Source organism: Xiphophorus couchianus, chromosome 3 (assembly GCF_001444195.1).
Source record: "Xiphophorus couchianus chromosome 3, X_couchianus-1.0, whole genome shotgun sequence".
Taxonomy (NCBI): Eukaryota; Metazoa; Chordata; class Actinopteri; order Cyprinodontiformes; family Poeciliidae; genus Xiphophorus; species Xiphophorus couchianus.
The window spans coordinates 19493602-19515380 of NC_040230.1; the positions used below are offsets into that span (position 1 = coordinate 19493602).

Below are 21779 nucleotides of genomic sequence, written 5' to 3' on the forward strand. Positions count from 1 at the left end.
GGCTAGTAAAGCGGATTGCATGTGTGACGACAGATTTCATATTCCCACTGGAACCTCAGCTAAACAACAGCTGAGCAGAACCCCGAGTACCAATATAACACGTTTGGTTTGGGGAACTGATTGATTCATTTAAAATCCAGTCCACAGTGTAGTTATATCAGTGACTTCTTGAAAACTGTGCTAATTTAATATAACAAGAAGAGCTCATGACACATTTTCTTTTTTATTATTACCTAAAATGTGAGACTTTCCTTTTTTTGGATCGAATCAGGAATTGAAAAATTCCTCAACATGTTTCAATTAAAAGAAATCAGTCGTTATCCAGAGCAGAGTCAGAATAATTTGGACTCATTTGGGTGATCACAACCATTCTACATTTCTGATCTCTGCAGTAAAGTCATCTAATCAACTCGCCCCTGGTGTTCTTTTTCTTGCTTTTAAAGGCCTGTCATTCCTTTGCTGTTTTTCCACTATTTTCCACCCTCTTCTTTTTCTCTGTCATCTCTTGGGAACTGAGTGTCAGAGAGGTGGGAAGAGAGAAAAAGAGGGCTTAGAGATGTTCTGTCAAAAATAAAAGCAAGCTAAGAGGAGAGAGGTGGACAAGGAAGGAAGCCATGAAGTAAAAGGGAGGGAACATAAATTTTGAGATTCAGAAAGAAACATCAAGAGGCAGGGCATGAAAGAGGAGGGAGAAAGTGAGGAGGAGGATGTAATCCCAGGCTGGATTTGGATGGTTCTTGGCTGTCTGTGAGGAGAACTGCATTGTAATCCCCTGCTCCCCATTCAGACTTGGGCAGAATTTCTACAAAATTTCTCTACAGTCTCAGAAAACTACAGGGACTGGACTCATATGGATGGGTATACAGTGCATCTGGAAAGTATTCACAGCTCTTCACTTTTTCCACATATTCTTATGTTCCAGCCTCATTCCAAATAGTATTAAGTTGAACTTTTCCTGCAAAATTTCACACACAAATACCCCATTAGGACAATGCAGGAACAACTTTTATTAATAATAGAAAAAATATTCACAGCCTTTGCTGTAATACTTTGTTGACAAACCTTTGGTAGCAATTACAACCTGAAGTCCTTTTAAATATAATGCTATGGTAATTTCATTCACTCTTTACCATTCTTGTCACGATCCATCAGATTGGATAGAGTCTCAGCCCCTCCAGGACATTCACATAGTGAGCCATAGAGATGTTGGACATGTGTTTTGGGTTGTTGTAATGCTGACAAATGAACTCTAAACAGGCTGCCATGTGTCTTTTATTAAGGAGTGGCTTTCATCTGGCGATTCTACCACACACATTAGTGGATTGCTGCAGAGATTGTTGTCCTTCTGGAAGGGACTTCTTTCTCCATAGAGGAATGCTGAAGCTTTGCAGAATGACCATCGGGTTCTTGGTCAAAGCAGCAGAAATGTTTTTGGATCCTTCCCAATATTTGTGCCTCAAGACAATCTTGTTTTGGAGGTCTACAGACGATCCCTTTGATGTCATGCTTGATGTTTGACCTCTGACCTGCACTGTCAACTGTGGGACCTTGTATAGACAAGTGTGTCTCCTTAAATCAAGTCCTCAATTTAAGTTGTCACAACATCTCAGGGATAATAAGTGGAAACCTCTCAGTGCTTCATAACAAAGGCTGTGAACACTAGTGTAAATGTGATGTAATTTTTGTTTTTAATACATTTTGAATAAAGCTTTTTTCCACATTCTCATAATGTGCATGTTAAATACCCCAACACGCTTTGAATACTTTCTGGATGCACTGTATGCAAGTCTTCAATCTTTTTTCATTCCCTTAAATTTTGCTTCTAACCTTTCAGACTTTTTTTCAACCCTTGAAAGTGATTTTATATAATATTTCCTCATTTTTTTCTCAAAATCTATCAGTTATTTTCTCCACTCATTGGCTGCTTTTTGTCTCACTTTCTGTACAGTACCTACTATTGTCATAGAATCGACTAAGATTGGTTTTGTGCTGTCTCTACTTAACACAAATCACCAAAGCATTCCTTCTAAAACTGGTAACAGGTAAATTTACAAAGGTATTTAAAGGTATTTAACTAAATTCAGTTAAACCTGGGTTTGTCCCATGCTTCTCATTCTGAATGTTGACACAAAGGCAGAGCTTCTCTCAAAATAGCTTCATTAAGAAACTGTCTCTGTGCTGACACAATTTGCCCACATTCAAATTAGGCATCATCCATGCATTCAGGAGAAAGCCTGAGTGCAGCCTACACTAACTTTGTATGTTTATATCCAGAGCAAATTGCCTATCATTCTTGAAGTGTTACACCAATTGTGGAGAAAAATACTGTATTTTTAGGGCTGGTGTTTTTTTTGTTGCAGAGAAAGAAAATGGAGGACAAAATAACCTGCTGTGCAATTGTTTTTAGAAAAATCATTTCTAATGAGTTGTATAATTTTTAAAGTTTTGGGTTTTTTAAAAAGATTTTTTAAAACTCAGCATCCAAACTTTGTGCATATAATTGGTCTGTTTTGCACATCTTTGTTGTACTGGATAGTAAAATAAAAAGTAATTCTCTTTTTCTCTGATGATATTGCATCTGTTCCTTTATCTTGGACTTAATTGGGGTGTTTACATTTGTCTACTTATTAGCTTATTATCAAAAACATCTACAGATAACCCTTAGGTTACAGTAGAAGCGGAGCTGAAAAATAATTCTCTCAACAGTAAAATGCATAATACTTTTTACATTTTATTTTTTAAGATTTTTACGTTTAGATCCTGTTAATCTACTGTGGGTAGGTTTTTAAAGCCTGGTATTTCGTCTCTGGGCTTTAATATTGTTAGATTCCTCATGTTTCCTCATTTCTTATGGTGTTGACAGAAAATGAGACAAACGGGACATTTAGAGCCTAAAGAAACCCTTTGAAAATCCTTTAGAAATCTTGTTGGACTTTGATCAACATTCCTATTTAAAATATCTCAGGATATCCTGGTTCTGTAGAAGGAAAATCTAAAAAATAATCAAAGTTTTAAAATGCCTACATAAAATAGAATAGAATTCACCTTTATTGTCATTGCACTGTCACAAGTACAAGCAACGAGATGTAGTTTGCATCTATCCAGAAGTGCTCTACGAGATATAAATATTTATTTACAGATGTACAAGACTATGTATGTATGGACTATAAGGGGTTATAGCAAAGAGATATAGATATTGTGTATACATATAAATATGGGAGCTATATGCACAGATTATACAGAATATACAAGAATGTTAGGGAATGGATTATAGATAAATAATGGCAGATAAAATTTACAGGTTGTATGTGTGTGTGAAAAAAACAGTCCATGGTGTATGATTGGCATTGGTTGCTCAAAAGGAACTATTTTCTGGTGTTGTTTTTCCCCAGAGCCTTTTATGGCACCTTTGTGGGAATAAAGTCTTTCTTCTGAACCCGAATCATCTGCTCTTTTTTTTTTTAAAACACCCACAGAAAGCAATCCACACCAGAATCTTTCCAGTGGGTGTTGTTGTATGTCACCTGCAGCATGGATGGTTAATTAGGTATCCACTGGATGTAACATGTCATTTCATTAAGGGAGCAAAAAGAGCAGAGAACATCTGCTGTGACGTTTAAACAAATATGGAAAATACCATCGCCACTTATGAAGCTAAAATGATCATTTAAATCCGATTTAACGCTCCTGGCCCTTTTGACAGGTTTTTATGAATCCTTTATTTTGCATAAAACCAGTGTCCTAACACTGTGGTTCTATTTACCTACATCTTTCTTACAAAAGTTTCCCTTGAAATGTGTAATTTTTTGTGAACTTTTAACCACAACTCCAGTGTGTTTCATCAGGATTGTGTGTGATACATTAAATAGAATATTATTTTGAGGTAGAAAGGCCTTCGTTGTTCTTTGTTCTATGTTTTTCACTGATATTCTCTAACAAACCTTGACACGGGTTTTGTCTTTATCCATGCAGAGCTTCTTTGATGGCTGGGACTGCACCAAAAAGAAGGACAAAACCAAAGGGAGGCATGACACCTTGCTGGGATGTAAGTAGTTACAAACATTTTAGTGGAAAAACAGAAATTGCTGCGACTTCTTTCTTTTTAAAATGTCTCTGTTGCTCTATATGCCCAGACGATCGGCACAGAGTGAAGCTCCACCCTCTGCTGGGAGATCCAAACTCGGACTACATCAACGCTAACTACATTGATGTAAGTTTAATCCTGTTGTCCTGCTGTATGAGACTCAGATTTATCCAGCCTCCACTCTCACATCCTGCAAAAATCGTGGTCCATCTCTCTCTCATAAGCCACCACTCTGCTGCCCCACTTCCACCTTAGAGAGTCTATCCAGTCCAACACCGGCCCCCGCAGTGTTGAGCCAGATGCCATCATTGTCAGGTGCTGCTGCAGATCCCTGACCTTCACCACCTCTGCTATCGTTTTTTATTAAAACAGAGAGGAACCAATGCATTTAATTCCTGCAGAGGAGATGAGCCTTTCTGCAAAACCCCACAGTGTAAATCTCTCTCAAATTACATAGACGTCACTGATGTTTTTCAATCACTGTTTGAGGGAGTAGGAGATGATCCTTTTAACTGTCTTATGTGGAAAATCACAGTAAAATACATGCCTTGCTAATGTTATTCATGTGTGTTCTCATTCATAAAAAGTTTAAGGTACGTCTCGGAGAACCCATCTGTCATTAATCGAACATTTCATTAGAAATGCAGAAAATAAAAGATACGCTGCTGCAAGTAGACGTGTGTAGTTTGCTTCCCCTTGTGAAATATCTGTCATAATCCACAGTTGTTGCCATTTATTTCAGTTTTGTCAATTGCAGCCAGGAAATCTGATGTGGTTTCTTTATCTCTCAAGATTTATTCTCAACGCTTCTCATGGGGAATTCTGCAAAGTAAATATGACACTCTGAGATCTTGAGGCAGGCTGTTGTACTCCCACTTCTGTTTGCAGATGATACGAGGTTAGCAGATCCCATTTCTGTCAGGAGTGATTGTAACTGATATTTATTTGAAAAATGCCATTCATAAAAACAAAATACACATCTGGATTTGATGATCTGATTTTTGGGTTCTTCCTTTTCGGCCCAGTTGTATCATCAAACTGCCTGACTGGTTTTAACGTGTATTTCCTCTTTATTTGACTGTCTAGAAAGGTCAGCTCTGACGTGCTTCCACAGTGGCTGTCACAATGAGCGGGTGCTAAAAACCTGGCTTCAGCGGTAGTTATTGTGAGGGTCTCCATTAGTGTTTAGGGAGCAGAGGTGCAGGCATTAGCGGAAAAACACCACTCTGCAGCCACTACAGTCTCAGTGTCAGAGATGGTACTCTCCGACTGCCCTGACCCAGCTCTCTGAATTTATCTCCTCAGCCACAGAGGAACATATTTTCACCACCTTTTGATTATTTCAGTGAAGGTTAAATGGAAAAGTTCTTATTTCTTCTGAAAGGCATTTGTGCTTTCTGAACTAAGCAGGGAATGTGCGAGCTCGATGTTTCCTTACTGTAAGGTTTGATTGTTTGCTTTAGGCACATTTCAGCTGCAGGGATCTTTCCCAGGAACCCTGACAGCTTTCATTCTTTCCAGTAGAGATAGGGTACCTTAGCAAATCTGATTGGTTAAATTTCCTGAGCATTGTATTTCAGTCATCTTTGTTTAAACATCTTGCTTACTAAGAATATTTTACTGTATTTATGTTTTGAAGGCAGACATAAACAAACTCTAAACCCGATGGGCTGTTAGTAGATTTAAAGAAAGTTGAAGTTTTGACTCTTGTGGGGTGGCATCCATCTTTTTGTATTAAACATCTGTTAGTGTTGTGAGGTTAGAGGAATGTACTTGCTGTGAAAGAATCAGAAGTTATTGATTGTTGCTGCAAGACACTGGTTTCTAATCACAATCAAAGCTCCTGCTTTTCTATTCTTTGATAATGAGACTGAACACAGAAGCCTACCTGATTAAAATTTACCTAGGCTCATATATTAGTCATACCTGTCTACACAGTTTAGTGTAAGGCTTCACAATATCAGGAAACATGCAATTACAATATGATTACTAATTATTGTGGTGCAGATATCGATTGTGAATAACCAACAATTTCTTGTCTTTTTTACTTTATCAAAACTCTGCACCACTATTTCTGAGCTTCAACATCATGCTCACTTCCATCGACGACGCTGGCAGAATTTACATGCACAGCAATGGATATGTGATTTCCTACTAGGTATTAAAGCAGTAGTGTACAATTCCAATATTGCACCGATGCAATGATGATTTCAAGTTGTAGTATTGTGTCACTCTAGTTTACAGTAAAGATACAAATGTTGCAGAGTAAAAATGATGGTTAAATCATTGGTTGAAGTTTTTTAGATGAAATGATTATTAATTTATTCTGTGGAGTTAGTTTGTCTCTCTACCTAACGAGTTTATTTCTTCCTATTTCTTTGTTGTTTTTTGTCTCACTTGGTGACATGGCATTCCCCAATCTAAAGCAATTTAATGACAGAAAATAGACAAAGCTAGATAACATTCACAAAAAAAGAAAACATGGAAAGGTAGCAAACATTCCAGCAGCAGGCTTTCTAAAGTTTGTCCAAAACCCATCAAAAACTCATCCAGGAGGCTCACATGAACGCAGTACAAAGTTTAAAAGCGCCGCAGGCTTCACCTGCCTAAGGTCAGTTCTCAAGGTTCAACAAGAAATTAACCAGGCAAAGTTGGTTTTAGAGAAAAAGATCCAAAGCTACCACCAGTGTTGATCAAAAACAACACAAATGTCGTTCTCATATTTAGCATCTTGAAGTTTCCCTAAATTTTATGTAAATATTTTGTAGACCAGCAAGACAAAAGGGGAACATCTTCGAAGTTGTGCGTCTTGTTGCAGCTGGCATAAAATTAACACAGCATTTCAGAAAAAGGGCTTATACCTTCAGTTGAATATTGGTGGTGGTGTGTTGGCCTTTGCTACTTCAGAACGTTGACGACTTGCTGTAGCTGATTGAACTAGAAATGATGCTCTTCATCAGAAATCTTGACGAAAAACGTCTGGCTTTCCACAAAGTAGCCTAGTGAAATAATACACTTAAATTTGATTGAGATGCTGCTTTGAGAGGGTAGAGTGGGTCAAAATTCCTGCAGGGCAATGTAAATAACTCACTAAGGTCAGGTTGGTTAGAAAATATTCTCTCCTTTAACAGCTTAAAAAGTGTTTTTTGTATTATCTTTGACCTATGTTTAGATGCATTCATGAACTGAAACATTTAATTGTGCCAATGAAGCCACAAGCATAATAAATCTGCAAGGTGTGCATTTTCACTACCTGTAAAGGTCCAATAGCTGTCCATGTTTTAGGTGACAAGTAGATCTGATTATTATTATGATAAAGATAGACTGGATAGCATATGGTGTTCCTGAAACTGTGGTCAAATAACTATTCTTATACAGCCATTTTTTTTTATCATTTCAGAAAATGCTACTACTATATCTGAGCTTAGGGGTGATATCTAATTTTAACCTCAATTTCTCTTTCTTTTAAAATCTCCAGTTTTAATCAGCTGCAGCATAAAGCTCCTAAAAATGAACACATATGGAGAAAGGTTGTGTCATTGTAGTGTTGTATCCTGCTGCCTTCTAACAATATGACCTGGAACTTGAACATGAAAGGCATTGTCAATTGCTGACATTTTTCATTAGTAGCATTGTTATTCCTTGTATTCAGTACTAAATTATTTATAGGTTCAAAAATCTTTGCAGCCCAAATTATTGACAGTCATACTGTGTGAAAATGTTATGACCAGCTGCAACAAATAGTCTCTGCCGGTTTTTACAGGAGTTTGACAAATTTAAAGAAATGCTTCCTGTGCATGCTGATTGGGATTTTTTAGGATATTTGTTCACTTTTATTATTATTTGCAGTGTTTTGCATTGTCAAAAATATAGGTGTCTTGATTCACTCAAATCTAATAAGGATGGAGACATATTTTGACACTGCATCATGAGATTAAGAACAGAGAAGATAAAAAGCTTCCACATATTGTGCTAAGATGATTTTCTTGAAATGGTTCTCTGATGTTGGATTTCTAAAACTGGCAGACTTGCAGCAAGAGATCTCAGTCAAAAAATATAAACCAGCTTGACTGTCAACAAAGCTTCTGTCATTAGCTTACTCTAAGCACAAGTCACAGCTTCAACTTGTCCTTGTTCCCTGGAGGTAGTCTGTGAAACATGTGCAAGATATTTTCTTTTTTTTTTGGAACGACACAAACACAAAGCACAATTTGCTTACAGAGACTTTAAAACATCACTCTAGTCTGGTAGGGGCAGCTCTGCTCTCTGTCATGATGACTTTTGAAACAGCTTTCCTGCAGCAGCTCATTTCTGTACAGATTTCACAGCAGGACTTCTCCTTCACTTACATATAATAACAATTGAAGCCTGGCACTTGACTTGGTGGACATGATTTTCTTGTGTTGTTACACTGCAGGCATTGCACAGTTACCAACTACTGTGTAGATAGATAGATAGATAGATCCTATCAACTGTCACCTACTGATTGCTGAAGACTAAGCAAAGGTATTGTTACCTTGATATTGTTCTTGTACAGCTTTTACCACATTATCCGTTTTTTATAGCGAAATTAAAGGGAAAATGCTGGTATTTTTTCATTATTCACTTACTGATTGTAATTATGATATTTAGTTGAAATGTGTTGTTTCAGAATCAGTCTGATGGCATGGGACTGCATTTGGTTTTAATGCACTGATGACAGTTTTGTTGTTGATTTTTGATACTTGGTTTGTAAAAGCTCTGATCTCTTCATAACTTTTTTTCGTCAAATTTCACTGAGTCATATTTACCAGCATTTAACATATTCTCATTTCTATCTCTATCGCCCATTATTATTTATATTACAAGAAAAAAAAGTCACAAAATGCAATGATAACCATGATACTAAACCAAGGTATTAGTATTAGTTTTAAAAAAAACTAAACACACTAATTACGATTGTTGTGTGCATGTCCTCAACAAAGTAGGTATTCCTTTAACTATTGGATTTCCAAAAGGTTTTCAACATTTATGAATGAACATTTTCTATAACAGAAGTTGATAGAGCCAAAGGATAAACCAGAATAACTGTTAATAATACATTCAGCCTTCCTGTTGTCCACTGAATGTGTCTCTTCCTGCTTACAAGTATATTTGTTCTTTCCTTCCTTCTTTCTTTCTTTTGTTTGTTTTTTCCTTTCTTCCTGCCTTCATTCCTTCCTTTTCTCCCCCTCTCCTTCCTTCCTTTATTCATTTGTTTGCTCCTTCTTTCCTTTCTTTTTTCCTTCCTTCCTTCTTCTCTTCCTTTACTCCTTCCTTCCTTATTATTAACACATTATTAAGCTAAGAATTGGCAAGCTGAGTTTAAAAAACTAGAATGTTTATGCAAATAAAACCTTGGAATCGAGATATCTATTAAAATGCTTATTTTCCCTGATCTTACTTTGAAACATCCCTAAGATAGTGAAGATATCTACATTTCAGTTCTCGACTTTCAGTAACATCATGCAAACAAATGAGTTCTGTCTTTTACAGATGATTGACTTTCCAACCAGTCAGTAAGAGCTGATCACGCTGAAAATCTATCTGTCTCTGTCGTCAGCTGACTTGTTGGTGCATCTATAAATCTGAATCTGATTGCAATCGATTGGATAGATTTTTTTAATAATTAAAACTACTTTGGTTGTTGGGCTGCCGCATGACTTGAATGAAAAGCAAAAACTGTTGCCATCATGTTAAAATAATGTTTCATTTAGCAGCCTATTGTAAGTGAGAAACACAATTCAGAAAGAACCCTTGATGTCATTTAACAGCAAAAATAAACAAATAAATGAATACATTTTACAAATCTTACCTTAAATAAGCACCTATTAGAATAGACTTCATTAAACCCTCATAATTTAATGTAGTTAATAAACACTATGTACGTGTGTTAACATAAAATTTAGTCCTGCTTTTTGCGCAAACATCTCTGCATACTCACAGACCTCCCACTTGTCTGTAACTCCTAAGCTTCTTTCATTAACTAGCCTGTGTGTCTTCTTTTTCTACTCCCCATCCCACCTCCTCGACCTCGGACCCTGTAGATTCGGATTAACAGGGAAGTAAGTACTTCACTGCTCATTCTTCTGCCTCCCATCACTTTATTTCTCCTGTCCCCTCTCCGCTCGCTTTCAGCTGTCCTCTATCCACAAGTGCTCGAAGGTCGGAGTGTTTCAGGTGCACATTTGATCAAAAACAAAACAAACAAAAAAAACGCTTTTTAGTTAAGGATTTAAAACACAAGGAGATGTGTCCTCTCTGGATAGAGGACCCTGCTGTCTTTGTTAGTTGTTTTTTTTTTTTTTTTTTTAAGTGGCCAAGAATCAGGAAGTTTAGTTACTATGGCAACTGTCTGAAGAAGAGGAGTGGTTGTATTCCCGATGATCAAGTTTGGCCAGAGCCTGAGGAATTGTGGATAGCGGGCCTTGCAGCAACAGTCATCCATCTCCATTTTAAACATTTCCCTCAGTCTAAACGGTAGGATGCGATTTGGAGCCGCAGTACATCAGCAACATGGACGGACTTGATATTTTAGGAGAATGCCCTCTGCAAAAACATGAAAAAAAAAAAAGCGTTATCTGCATGGACTGCTGCACGAGGCGGACTTGATGAGAGCTGGTGGGCTCGAGCTGGAGTTCATGCCAATTATTTTTGACCCGCCTTCTTCACTCTGCAGACTCATGATAGTCATGTAATTGCAGCATCAATTATCCCTTCAGCTGCTCCTCTTAATCAACAGTGAACCACAGCATCAGAGTGGTTTTCTTGAGGACAGTTTTGTAGAATCACAGAGGTTAGCTTACCTGTACATTGTGTTTTTCAACAGAAATGTCTTTGAACAGTTTGCGCTCCCTCAAAGTGTTTATAATTCATATGGTCTTTGTCATGTTTGTTTGGCTCAAGGCTGTAGAGGTGACAAGTCATTGTTCATTCATATTCATCCCATGTACGCTGTGTGAAAACATCTATTATCCATATCAAAGGATGTTGCTTCTTTCCATGTAAAGCTTTTCAGACTGTTTTGAAGCTTATGATTAATTTCTCTTTTGAAGAAGATTCTAGTTGCTATTATTCTACTGTTGCACTAGATTGCCCTATCACATTGGGGGAATTTATTTATATATAACTCAACGTGCTCTTGGTAAATTCAGCAGCCCAGGTAGACAACACAGTGAACCTTCATTTAATTTTTCTCTCCCCTCCTTTTTCTAGCATACTGTGTCATGAAGGACATTCTTTGGTAAATTAGGCATCTAAACTAAAAAAGCTTGAGGTCCTGGTTTTTATGTCTCCAGTGAATAGCTGCAGGGATTCAGTCATTGTTCTTTCACTTACCTCTCTTTTTTTCTAAGATGTCCCAGGACTCCTACTTTTTTGAGATGCCCAAGCTTCAAACACTTTGTGTACTTGCTGAGAGCAACTGCATCTGGATTCATCAGTAGAAATGGTAGATAATTATAAAGTAAGCTTGTTGCAGAAGGGGTCATTTTCAAAGGAGGGGAGAAGAGGAAAGAAGGGAAGGAAGAAAAGGGGAAAGACAGACACATACCCCCTCCCTTACAGCTGTGCCTGAGGCTCAGATGGCTTACTCAGCATGTCATCTCTCTTCTCTCTTTCAGGGCTACCATCGATCCAACCACTTCATCGCCACTCAGGGTGAGTATTCTCACAAGGCTAGAGTATATATTTCTGTGGATGTATGCGTGTGTGGATTCAGTAATGGCGAATAGGTTTTTTTTATTTATTTTTTTTCATCATTATTGTGGTTTAGCAGTTTGATTATATTCTACCCCAGGATTCATTTCATCCACCCAATTGCCGCTATGTAGACGAAACCAAAAAAGACAAGCAAAACCAATAAAGACATAATCTAAAGACAAACTAGATTATATGCTTTTCTACATCCTTAGATTGTAGCCTCCCTATGGAGGACAAGCTGTTACGTTACAATTAAAGATGTGAATTTTAGTGGAAGGTTATGTGAAAAGCCAACACAAATTGCCACGTAGTTATGAAATGGAAGGAAAATTATGCAGAGTTTTAACAAATTAAATCTAAAAAGTGAGAATTTCTGTTCAAATCTCTCTAGTTTTGTACACTTAAATAAAATCCAGTGCAAATAATGGAAGTCATTTAATTTAACTGCTACAGAGATCCATAGTTGAGGCGAGGAAACCTACCTTCATAACATTTCACAACACTTCTTAGAGGATTTTATTTGGAAAATATTTTGAAAGCATAGTTTACCTTCCCTTGACTTCAAAATTATGCTTTGGGTCTTAATCAAAATTTGGATAGAAAGCTAAAGTAGAATAAATGCTTTATTGAAACCCTGTATTTGCTGTGATATGTTCCTTATTATGCAGCAAATTCCCAGTGTAACATTTGCTAACCAAATATAGAACTACCCCTATATGGGAGTCATTTGGTGGGAAAGTGTTGACAAACTTTTCTCTGCTGGTTTTGTACCCTGTGGACTGTTGCTTTCTATGCAGCTCCCATTCAGAGGTCTGGGAGGATCTGCTCATCTGCTTATCTTCCACCAGCAACCCCCTCCTGGTAGACTTGGAGAAGCAGATAAAACTTGCAAGAGAGAGAAACGATTTCAGCTTCGCTTTTGTCTCTTTCAGTGTTTCTTTTCCAGTTTCCATGCTGTGCATTGCTTCCTAAATGTCTGCTCCTTTGATGACAGGGAATGACTTTTGGTCTGCCGGACTTCCATCATCAGCCACTTCTGTTGCTTTAGTCACCCATCACCCCTTTTCCTTCTGCCTGCTTGAAATGGCCAAAAACTTTATTTACGACATAATTTTAAGAGGCAGAACTTTGTCATTCAGAAAAGGCCACTTGGGAACAAACTCACAACTAGCAAGACATCTAAAGTTGATAAGACAGGCTTGTATTATCAACTTATTTTGTGTCTCTTTTTGTTATTCCTTCCCTCTTCCCACTAGGACCAAAGCAGGAGACGCTGTACGATTTCTGGAGGATGGTGTGGCAGGAAAACTGCTTCAGCATCGTCATGATCACTAAGCTGGTGGAGGTTGGCAGGGTATGCTATATGCACTCTCCTCTTATCCCCCTTCTGTCACTGTTCAGAGAAGTACTGAAACCATTAAAACGGAACTGTTTGGTGTCTAAATAAGAAGCTTTTATGTCTTTGATGGGCATATGCCTAGCAGAATGCTGAAAGGTGTATATTATGCTAATTTGCCTTGTTTTTTTCAGCTGTAGATCAAGCTGTTAAACATGCTGTTCATTTATGAATCATGATATATCCTAAAACTTTAATATAAGGTTAACTGTAAGAAATAGTCAAGCTATTTTTTGTCTGTTGTTCATTAGTGGTGGTTTTTATTTGAACTGTAAACTGAGGGTGAACTGATTGTAAAAACAATCGTGTTTTTGTCATTTTTAGTAATAAAATCTGTATTAAAATCGTGTCTGGACAACTGTGCTGCTAATGACTCCACGACACTATTGCTCATCTGGTTAGTCTATGAAGATACACAGCAGAATTGCCTTTCTTTGGATTGGCTATCATAGCGAACGCTTTTTGTAGTTAAAGGTAAAGCTGAGGTTATTCTTTTTCTCAGCTTCCTCACTGTCAAGCGCGTACAGAGGGAGATGGACGGGACAACCAAACACAAAACTGTTCCAGGGCCGAAATAAAACAGGGCTGGGCCGAAGGGCGCCGGATCTAGAGTGGAAAATATGTATTACAGATGGGATGTGTGAAAACAGGATTTCTGTACTAACAAGAGAAAAAGATTTGTACTTAATTTGTCTGTTTCTGTGCAGTTTTCTAAAAAGTGTCAAATAAAATGTGTGTGACAGCATGTCTGTCCTTGTATATAGAGGGCATATTGATGTAGAACTATTATGTTTCACCTCACATGTACCATGAACCCATCCTGAAGTACCTCATCTTTATCAGTCAGAGCAAAGGAAACATATCACCTCAGCAGACGGTTAAAATGACACCATTTTTCCAGCAGAACCCCTCATGCAATTTGGTTCTCCATCTTTACCTTGCCAGAAACAATCAATAAATGACAAGTGGTCTGTGTGGCTGAATCCAAATAATACCTCCATTGTATGTGGGAAAAAAAATACCCCCATTGTGTTGGGTGATAACATAAAATGATGCACTTTTTTTCATCATGTTTCCTGGTATTATGTTGTTGTTTTGTTTTTTTTCCTCTTCGCCTTGCAAGATAAAACATGGGCAGACAAATAAGTAGTGCAGCATTTCACGGGTAGCTGTGAGGAACTACATTTTCTGCTCAGACATATTTAGTTCAATCTGGTCAAACTACCATAAAATACATTCGTAAGACCAAACCTACACTTTAGGTAACATTAAGTAAATGTGTGTATTTTTATGTTTCTATAAATATTCTAGCACAAAAGTTTTAGGATATTTTAAACTGTGTTTTTAAAAAAAAAAAGATTTTAGGACAAAATATATGAAAAAAGGATTCATATTTCTAATTGTTTTACACTTTCTCAGAGATGTGTAATGGAACAGAAAGACAAGGTTGGTTCAAGTTCTAAAATGTTGCGTTGCTTGTTTTTAAACAGGTGAAGTGCTGTAAATACTGGCCTGATGACAGCGAGATGTATGGGGACATCAAAATCACTCTCCTTAAGACAGAAACTCTGGCTGAGTACACAGTTCGCACCTTTGCCTTGGAGAGGGTGAGTTAATCTTAGATTTCCCATAACGCTGTCATTTTGTTTTTGTCATAACGTCCCTTGCAGTTATTGTATGGCAAAATCTAGTGCTCTTTATTGAATTTCACAGTAGCTGCACCCACAACAATTTCCCAATGTTACCTAGCAGAGCGAAAAGTAAAATTAAAGGTAGAGCATGAATAGAAGGGATTAGATGCTTGACAGGACTTTGTGCTGATGGATGTGAGGTCCACATTTTAATCTGAGAGGAATTAACACCAGCAGCTATGCGCCTACTCCCGGCGTGTTTCCATCATCGCTGCTACAGTGCGGTGCCCCTGACGGCCTCCATCCTGTCAATCTCCAGGGGAGATCTCTCATTGGAAAGGCTCAGAGTGAGGCTGGAAAGATTGTGGCACAAACACAGGATTATCATCACGCCGTCACATTCGCTCTCACTTGGGCACACACGCGTGCTTATTTAAATCAGGATGAATTTGGAAAGAGGTGACAGTTTTCTTTTTTTTTCAAAGCTCTTTGAGTTCTTTTGGGTTTATGTTTTCAAAAAAAGAGAAAAGGACATTTGCTTCAATTTGTCATCTCTGAACAAAGGACAAAAATTGCTGTGTGATGGTAGAAAACCTCAGAGACCCCCAACCAACCGTAAGGTAAACTCGGATGCTGAGGTGTAACCATCAACAAGAAATAATGCTCTATTTCAATATTTAGTGGTGAACACAAAAAACCCTGCTAACATGGAAGAATGAAATTCCCAAACTGATGGGAGCATGTCTATTATCTATATTATAACATGTTGCAGAGTTGGGAAAGATACATAATAGGCATGGAAACGATAAGAACAACAGAACACAAAATGTTCGAGTCGATGGTGTGTCCTCCCACTCCCTGTCTGATGGTCGATGTTCTCATAAGTGTCCATACTGGGTGTAATGTTTTTTTACAATTTCCATAAATAATGTACCACAATTGAACTGAATCGAATCAAAGTTGTACTTTTACGAGGAAGACTATCTTTCATATAGTTCTGCTTCATCCTTGTAAGTGTCCCTCAACATCTGGAATCTGTTTGTATGAGGTTAATATTAATATTTACTTTAATCTAAAGATTTAGGAAACAAGAGTTGTGTTAATATGAAATTTCCTCAGTAGAATAAACATGATGCTTGATCCCGTTTTTTTTTTTTAAAGACAAAATACAGTTTTACTTAAATTATTGCTTATCTTAGACTAAAATTATTTATAAAACTAAAACCAGGCTTAGTCATAGAGCATGATCAATGGGATGCTGTTATGGACAATAAGTAAGTAAGCAACGAGGACAAAGTTTATAAAGAAATGCACCCTGATGTCTCTTCTGCCATTCTTTACCGCCGTGTTTAGTTTAAAGGCAGTAAGAAAAATCTCATTCTTGTTGCCTCTTTATGTCTACATACTGTCTGACCAACAAGGCTATGCTATAATGACTGTATTTTATTTTCTAGACTACAAGTGAGTCAGAGTGTAAACCAACGTCTGACGAGTTTAGGTCTAGAATTTAGCAATAATTTTGTTATAATTTTTACAGTTTCCATGAAGCTTAGTAAAATCTGTACATTCCTCTGATTGAATGGAGTGATGACATAAAGTGGGGGAGTAGCTATTCACTTTTTTCATTGTTTAGGCGCCTGTGCGTGTAAACATTACTCTTTTCCTGTTGACAGAGAGGATACTCAACCAAGCATGAGGTCCGTCAGTTCCACTTTACATCCTGGCCTGAACATGGCGTGCCCTATCATGCCACTGGACTGTTGGCTTTTATACGCAGGGTGAAAGCCTCCACGCCTCCTGATGCTGGCCCCGTGGTGGTCCACTGCAGGTAGGGTGGCGGTGCCCCTCCCAGTTCATTTAAATGCACACAGATAACAGCTGTATTTTCATATGGCAGGTTTAATTTTAGATTTATCACATGTTTGTTATCTTTATCTTGATAATGGCAGTAAAAAAAATCCCTTTTAACTTTTAAGCTGTTTTCATTGCCTTCTATGACTTGCTCTCTTTCCTGATTCTCCAATTTGCCAAACACATTTTGTGCCTTTTGCCAGGTCTTGGTTGAAAAATGTTTAAATTAAATTTGGGCTAAGCCTTAGTTTGGTAGTTAAATGTGAGTGCTTAAATGTGCAAGAGGTGAATCGACATGTGGAAGAAGGGAAAGGAAAAAGGGAAATGTACAAACTAAATGCATTATGTGAACACATACATAGGCTCACACAATCCCATCTCTCCAGATATTAGACAGTGTTAATTTACTTCTTCAGTTGAATAGTATTCAAGTTTCACAAACAGCCCACACAACACAACATTTTCTTTCATGCCTGCTCTCATGGTTTGGGTTGGTTTGAGATGAACAAAACAATGTACAAGTATCCAACAATCCAAAACACAATCATTGACAGTAAAAGATGACTCCATCAAATTAAAGAAAAAAAGGTGAAGGTTTAAATGACAATCTCCTTCTATTTCTGCATAATTGTACTTTAAGATGATGTCTAATTTTGAGTTTTCAGTTGAGGAACCCCACATTTTGTGGTTTCGTGCAAGGCAGGACAATATATCACAATTTTATAGTTAGTATAGTTGTATCCAATATAAATACGCAGAGAAACTGCGTGAAGTGCAATAAATGTTAGCTAATTATTTTAGGATATTCATCCTTTCTGTGTCTGGTGTATATTTGGGTACAATAGTTGTTTATTGCAGCACATAAAAATCTTTTACAGGGTAAAGAGGGGGGTAAGGTGGTAAAATCATTAAGAAGCTATTTCTTCAGTGCCTAAGCAGCAGGAGTGGGTGAGCTATAAATAGTGATTTTATTTTCCAGTAGCTGGATAGACAATTCATTTTTAAGGTTTGAACTTGCCATGAACCCAAAGTAGGAAGACATTAATATTTTTACTTGTTTACCACAATTCATATTGTTGTCGCAGCATTCGCAAACATTATTCTGACAGTTAACTTTCTCTCTTTTTTTCCTCTTTACAATAAACTAGACTTAGTACTACATAAAACACAATTTATAACTGTGCATTCAAGTTATTTAACAATTTTATTTTAAACATAAGCATAAATTTATGTTATGCTTATGTTTAAAATAATGCTGCCCCACCCTCATACATTATTTGTCACTGAAAATGTTTTACATAAAGTCACTTTACAATTCCCACCAGATGCTCTGTTTTAATGAAACAGAAACCCTGAGTGGAAAAAAGGTCAATAAGCACCTGTGTTGTCTGACTTTATAAACATTTGGAAACAGGTTTCATCATATACTGTTTCTGAACAGGATATGATATAAATAAATACATAGAGAATTGATCTATCAGGCTTCCTGTCCAAGATCATAATAGCCTGATTGTTTATGTTCACCCTTAGTAGCTTGATTACTTTGGGTTCTGTTTGGGACACGAGAGAACAGAACTGTTTGAGAGAACAGAGGAAAAAAAGCACGAAATGTCTGAAAGTATTTACATCATCAAGTGGTTGGTATCTAATTTGTCTGCAGGTGTCCACATTTTCTTTTGTGACTTAATAGCTTCACATGCTTATCAAACAGTCCAGCAGGATACCAGGATAGATTATCTCTGAGAATTATTTCTTAAGCTTAAAATCATTACTAACAATTAAAGGGTGAATAAAATAAAATATATGTATATGTTTTTCTTTTTGTATTAAAAGTGTGAGTTTTTAAATCGATATTAGACTTCAAGTAGTGGGATAGTTGTGTGGAAATGTGCTTTACAGCCATATATAAAGGAGCATCACACTGTGTAGAGCATCTGAAGGACTTGTAGGAAACTAGACGTCCTAAGTAAAGTTCCAGATCCAGAGATTATATTGCAGCTTCAAAAATATATAATGAAACAAATAATGGTACATGCAGTTGATGGTACATAAAAGGACAAATACCTATTTTAGTTACAAAAGCTGCTGCTGCTAATGAGCCTGGCTGCAGTTAAAAAGAAAGGCTCTGAACTAGTATTCATTGCTGTTTTGTGGGTGCAGACATGCTACGCTTAATGTGCTGCTGAGGGCCCCCGGAGTGTCATGCGAAGCAGATGAGATGTTCTGTCCATGACAGATTATAGTTTATGAATAACCTCCTTTCATCCACCTCCTCTGTTAACAGCTCTGTGGCTGTTTGGACTGAGCTGGCTCACCTAACCAGTCAGAAATATTTCATCAAAGAGTCAAATACCTTGCTTCCATAACTTTTTATTTTTATTTATTTATTTATTTTTATCAAAAAAGGATTTATTAAGAACACAATATTATTTTTAGTGAATAACTATGGGTGCAGAAAAATTATGCAACTACCAATTTTTAGGTCCTATTAATTTCTGTCTCATAACCTACAACGCAGCTGTTGATTTCTCCTTTTGGAAGCCACAGCCGTAAAGATCCATATTGGGGATCTTGGCGTTCCAACAGGCTAAGATGAGAAAAAATAATATTCTGTATGTATTTACTTTTAAGCGCAGCACACCCACAGAGTCAAATCAGTCGATTTTATACACTTGTTCTTGCACAAAAAGTCACTTGAGCAGCATTATGGGCATTTATTGTACTTTAGCATGCAAATAACCAACATTGCTACGAGATGCGATGCAATCATTCGGCGCCAGCAGAATAACATTTTACCTGGTAAGTAACCTCTGGTGCTTCAGTACATGATTTCCTCTTTTGTAGCCATTTTTCCCACACACGCATAAGCTGGAACGTACTGTAGGTACTTTGGACATTGTTCATATTCATGCTTCAAATGATACAGACCTCATGACGATACGTTTCACATGAAAGAAAATAAAACCTTTTTGTTGTTGATTAGGTGGCTATTTATGTAAGGATGCAACAATGTGGTTAGCATAGATTTTTTTGGAGTGGAAAATAGAATTAGTTATTTACAGAAATAATGAAAATACAGCTTACTGTTTAAGCTTCTAAACTACTTGAAGGAGTAGATGCTTTGAGTCACTGAATTTCAGCATTCATTCACCACATAGCAACAGTGGAGAGTCGCTTGGATTATGCCGTCTTTACAGCAATCCCTCTTACTGAACAATTTCAAAAATATCCCCTTTAGCAGGAAAAACCTCCAGCAGAACTCGGTACAAGTGGCCATCTTGTCTTGACTGACTGGGGGTTTGAGAAGATGGAGCAGATACACAAGAAAGAAAAGAACATCTGATGTAGGAGTACTTTCTAAGTTAAAGAAAAGTAAAAAAGTTAATTGAAGGAGAAGGAGAATGTTTTGTTGATGGCATCTCAGCCGTTATCTCCCTCCAGAAAGGCACCACAGCTAAAGAGAATGCCAAGCCAGATGTAGCTTCTACGGAGAGAAAAATAACTGAGAGAAACAGAAGTCATTCAGGTGAAATTACTGCAAATAATGCAAATACTTGTGGAACAAAGTAGCAGAGGGAGTAAAAGTAGAGTCTGAGAGAGACTAAAATTGAAAGCTGGACCATGAGAACTGAAGGATCTGCCTCACATTCTACTTTTTGAAACTCTAAGAACCATCAAAGCTGCAGTCTGAGAGCAAAGTGCTGTTAGGAACATCTGGACCAATCAGATTGTCCAAAGGCTTTATATGCAAGAAGAAGAATTTCAAAGTTTAATATGAATTTAACAGGGAGCAAATGAAAGGAAGATAAATCGGGAGAAATAAAATCTGATTTTTAATGAAATTTAATTTAATCAGAACTCTTACTGCAGCGTTTTGGGTCAGTTGAAAGCGTTAAACTGCAGTTTGTGGACTTCCTCATTGTAAACACTTACATAAGTCCAGCCCTGAAGTAACAAATGCATTTATTACTTTTTCATCATCACTCCTGACAGGATATTTCTGACTGAAAAAGTGAATATTTTTTTTATTTCTAGAAGTCTAGCAGTATCTGAGAGAAATTCAGTAGCTTTTTTTTCTAAACTTGAGCTAGTTATTAACGCAGTAGACTGCGAGGATTTCTCAGCTAACGCTGGCCTTTGTCTTTCAGCGCGGGGGCAGGACGCACCGGCTGCTACATTGTGCTGGATGTCATGTTGGACATGGCCGAGTGTGAAGGTGTGGTGGATATCTACAACTGTGTGAAAACCCTCTGCTCGCGACGCATCAACATGATCCAGACAGAGGTCAGAACAAATGTGCAGCGAGGGAAAAACCTCTTCACATTCAGACAGAGTCACCCATCTTGTATTTTAATGTGCATCCATTCTGCATATTCAGCAGCTCACAAGGCTGGACATACTGATAAAAAACCTTCTATTAGTACAGTTGTATTACATTCATAGAGTCCCGTTCTGCTGCTTGTATAAAGGTCATTGCCATATTTTTAAATGAAATAAGCAGTCTGTCACTGTGCAGTGTGTGGGTATATGAGCTGTCTTCTGGATGGTTCAGGAAATTAAATAGCTGTCCCATGCAATGTGAATACAACATTGACATAGTTGCATTTCAGTCTGACCATAAATTCCCTCTGCATATTTTGTTTGCATCCCACTGCAAGCAACACTAGCATTAAGACAAGGTTTACTAAAAATCACTTTATGTTGTTTGAGTGTTTATACAAACACTTAATACTTTTTCACACTTTATGTTCAAACCACAAACTTAGATCACTTACAGGTTGATTTTCTTTACAATTATTGCTTATGTCAGAAAGTTATGCTTATCTATTGAACAACTACTTGCTTTATTTTGTGTGAGCGCAACGTTAAACTAAACAGATTTAAAGACATAAATTTAGATAATGACATTGCAAATTAGTTGTAATTTATTCTGACAACTACATGCCAACAAAGAGCTTTCAGTATGATAGTTGGTATTTATTGAATTTGCACCAATGGGTATCAGTGATATACAGTCCTGTTCAAAAATCTGAGTCATTTTTCAAAAGTTCCTTTATTTCATTAACCCAGGTTACTAAGTGGCATTACTGTATATAGA

The 21779-nt window shown here is 37.2% G+C and overlaps 1 protein-coding gene across 4 annotated transcripts in view; it reads left to right on the top strand.

The window, feature by feature from the left end:
* Nucleotides 1-21779, top strand: part of ptprub (protein tyrosine phosphatase receptor type Ub) — a 222382-nt gene that overhangs the window by 183230 nt on the left and 17373 nt on the right. For 2 of the 4 annotated variants that reach the window (XM_028012575.1, XM_028012578.1), the window contains 8 exons: nucleotides 3973-4045; nucleotides 4134-4210; nucleotides 10150-10167; nucleotides 11725-11761; nucleotides 13060-13157; nucleotides 14690-14806; nucleotides 16504-16658; nucleotides 20830-20965. In XM_028012575.1, the coding sequence (XP_027868376.1) occupies nucleotides 3973-4045; nucleotides 4134-4210; nucleotides 10150-10167; nucleotides 11725-11761; nucleotides 13060-13157; nucleotides 14690-14806; nucleotides 16504-16658; nucleotides 20830-20965 (711 nt within the window). The remainder of the gene's footprint in view (nucleotides 1-3972; nucleotides 4046-4133; nucleotides 4211-10149; nucleotides 10168-11724; nucleotides 11762-13059; nucleotides 13158-14689; nucleotides 14807-16503; nucleotides 16659-20829; nucleotides 20966-21779) is intronic. The other 2 variants (XM_028012576.1, XM_028012579.1) reach the window with 1 other exon arrangement.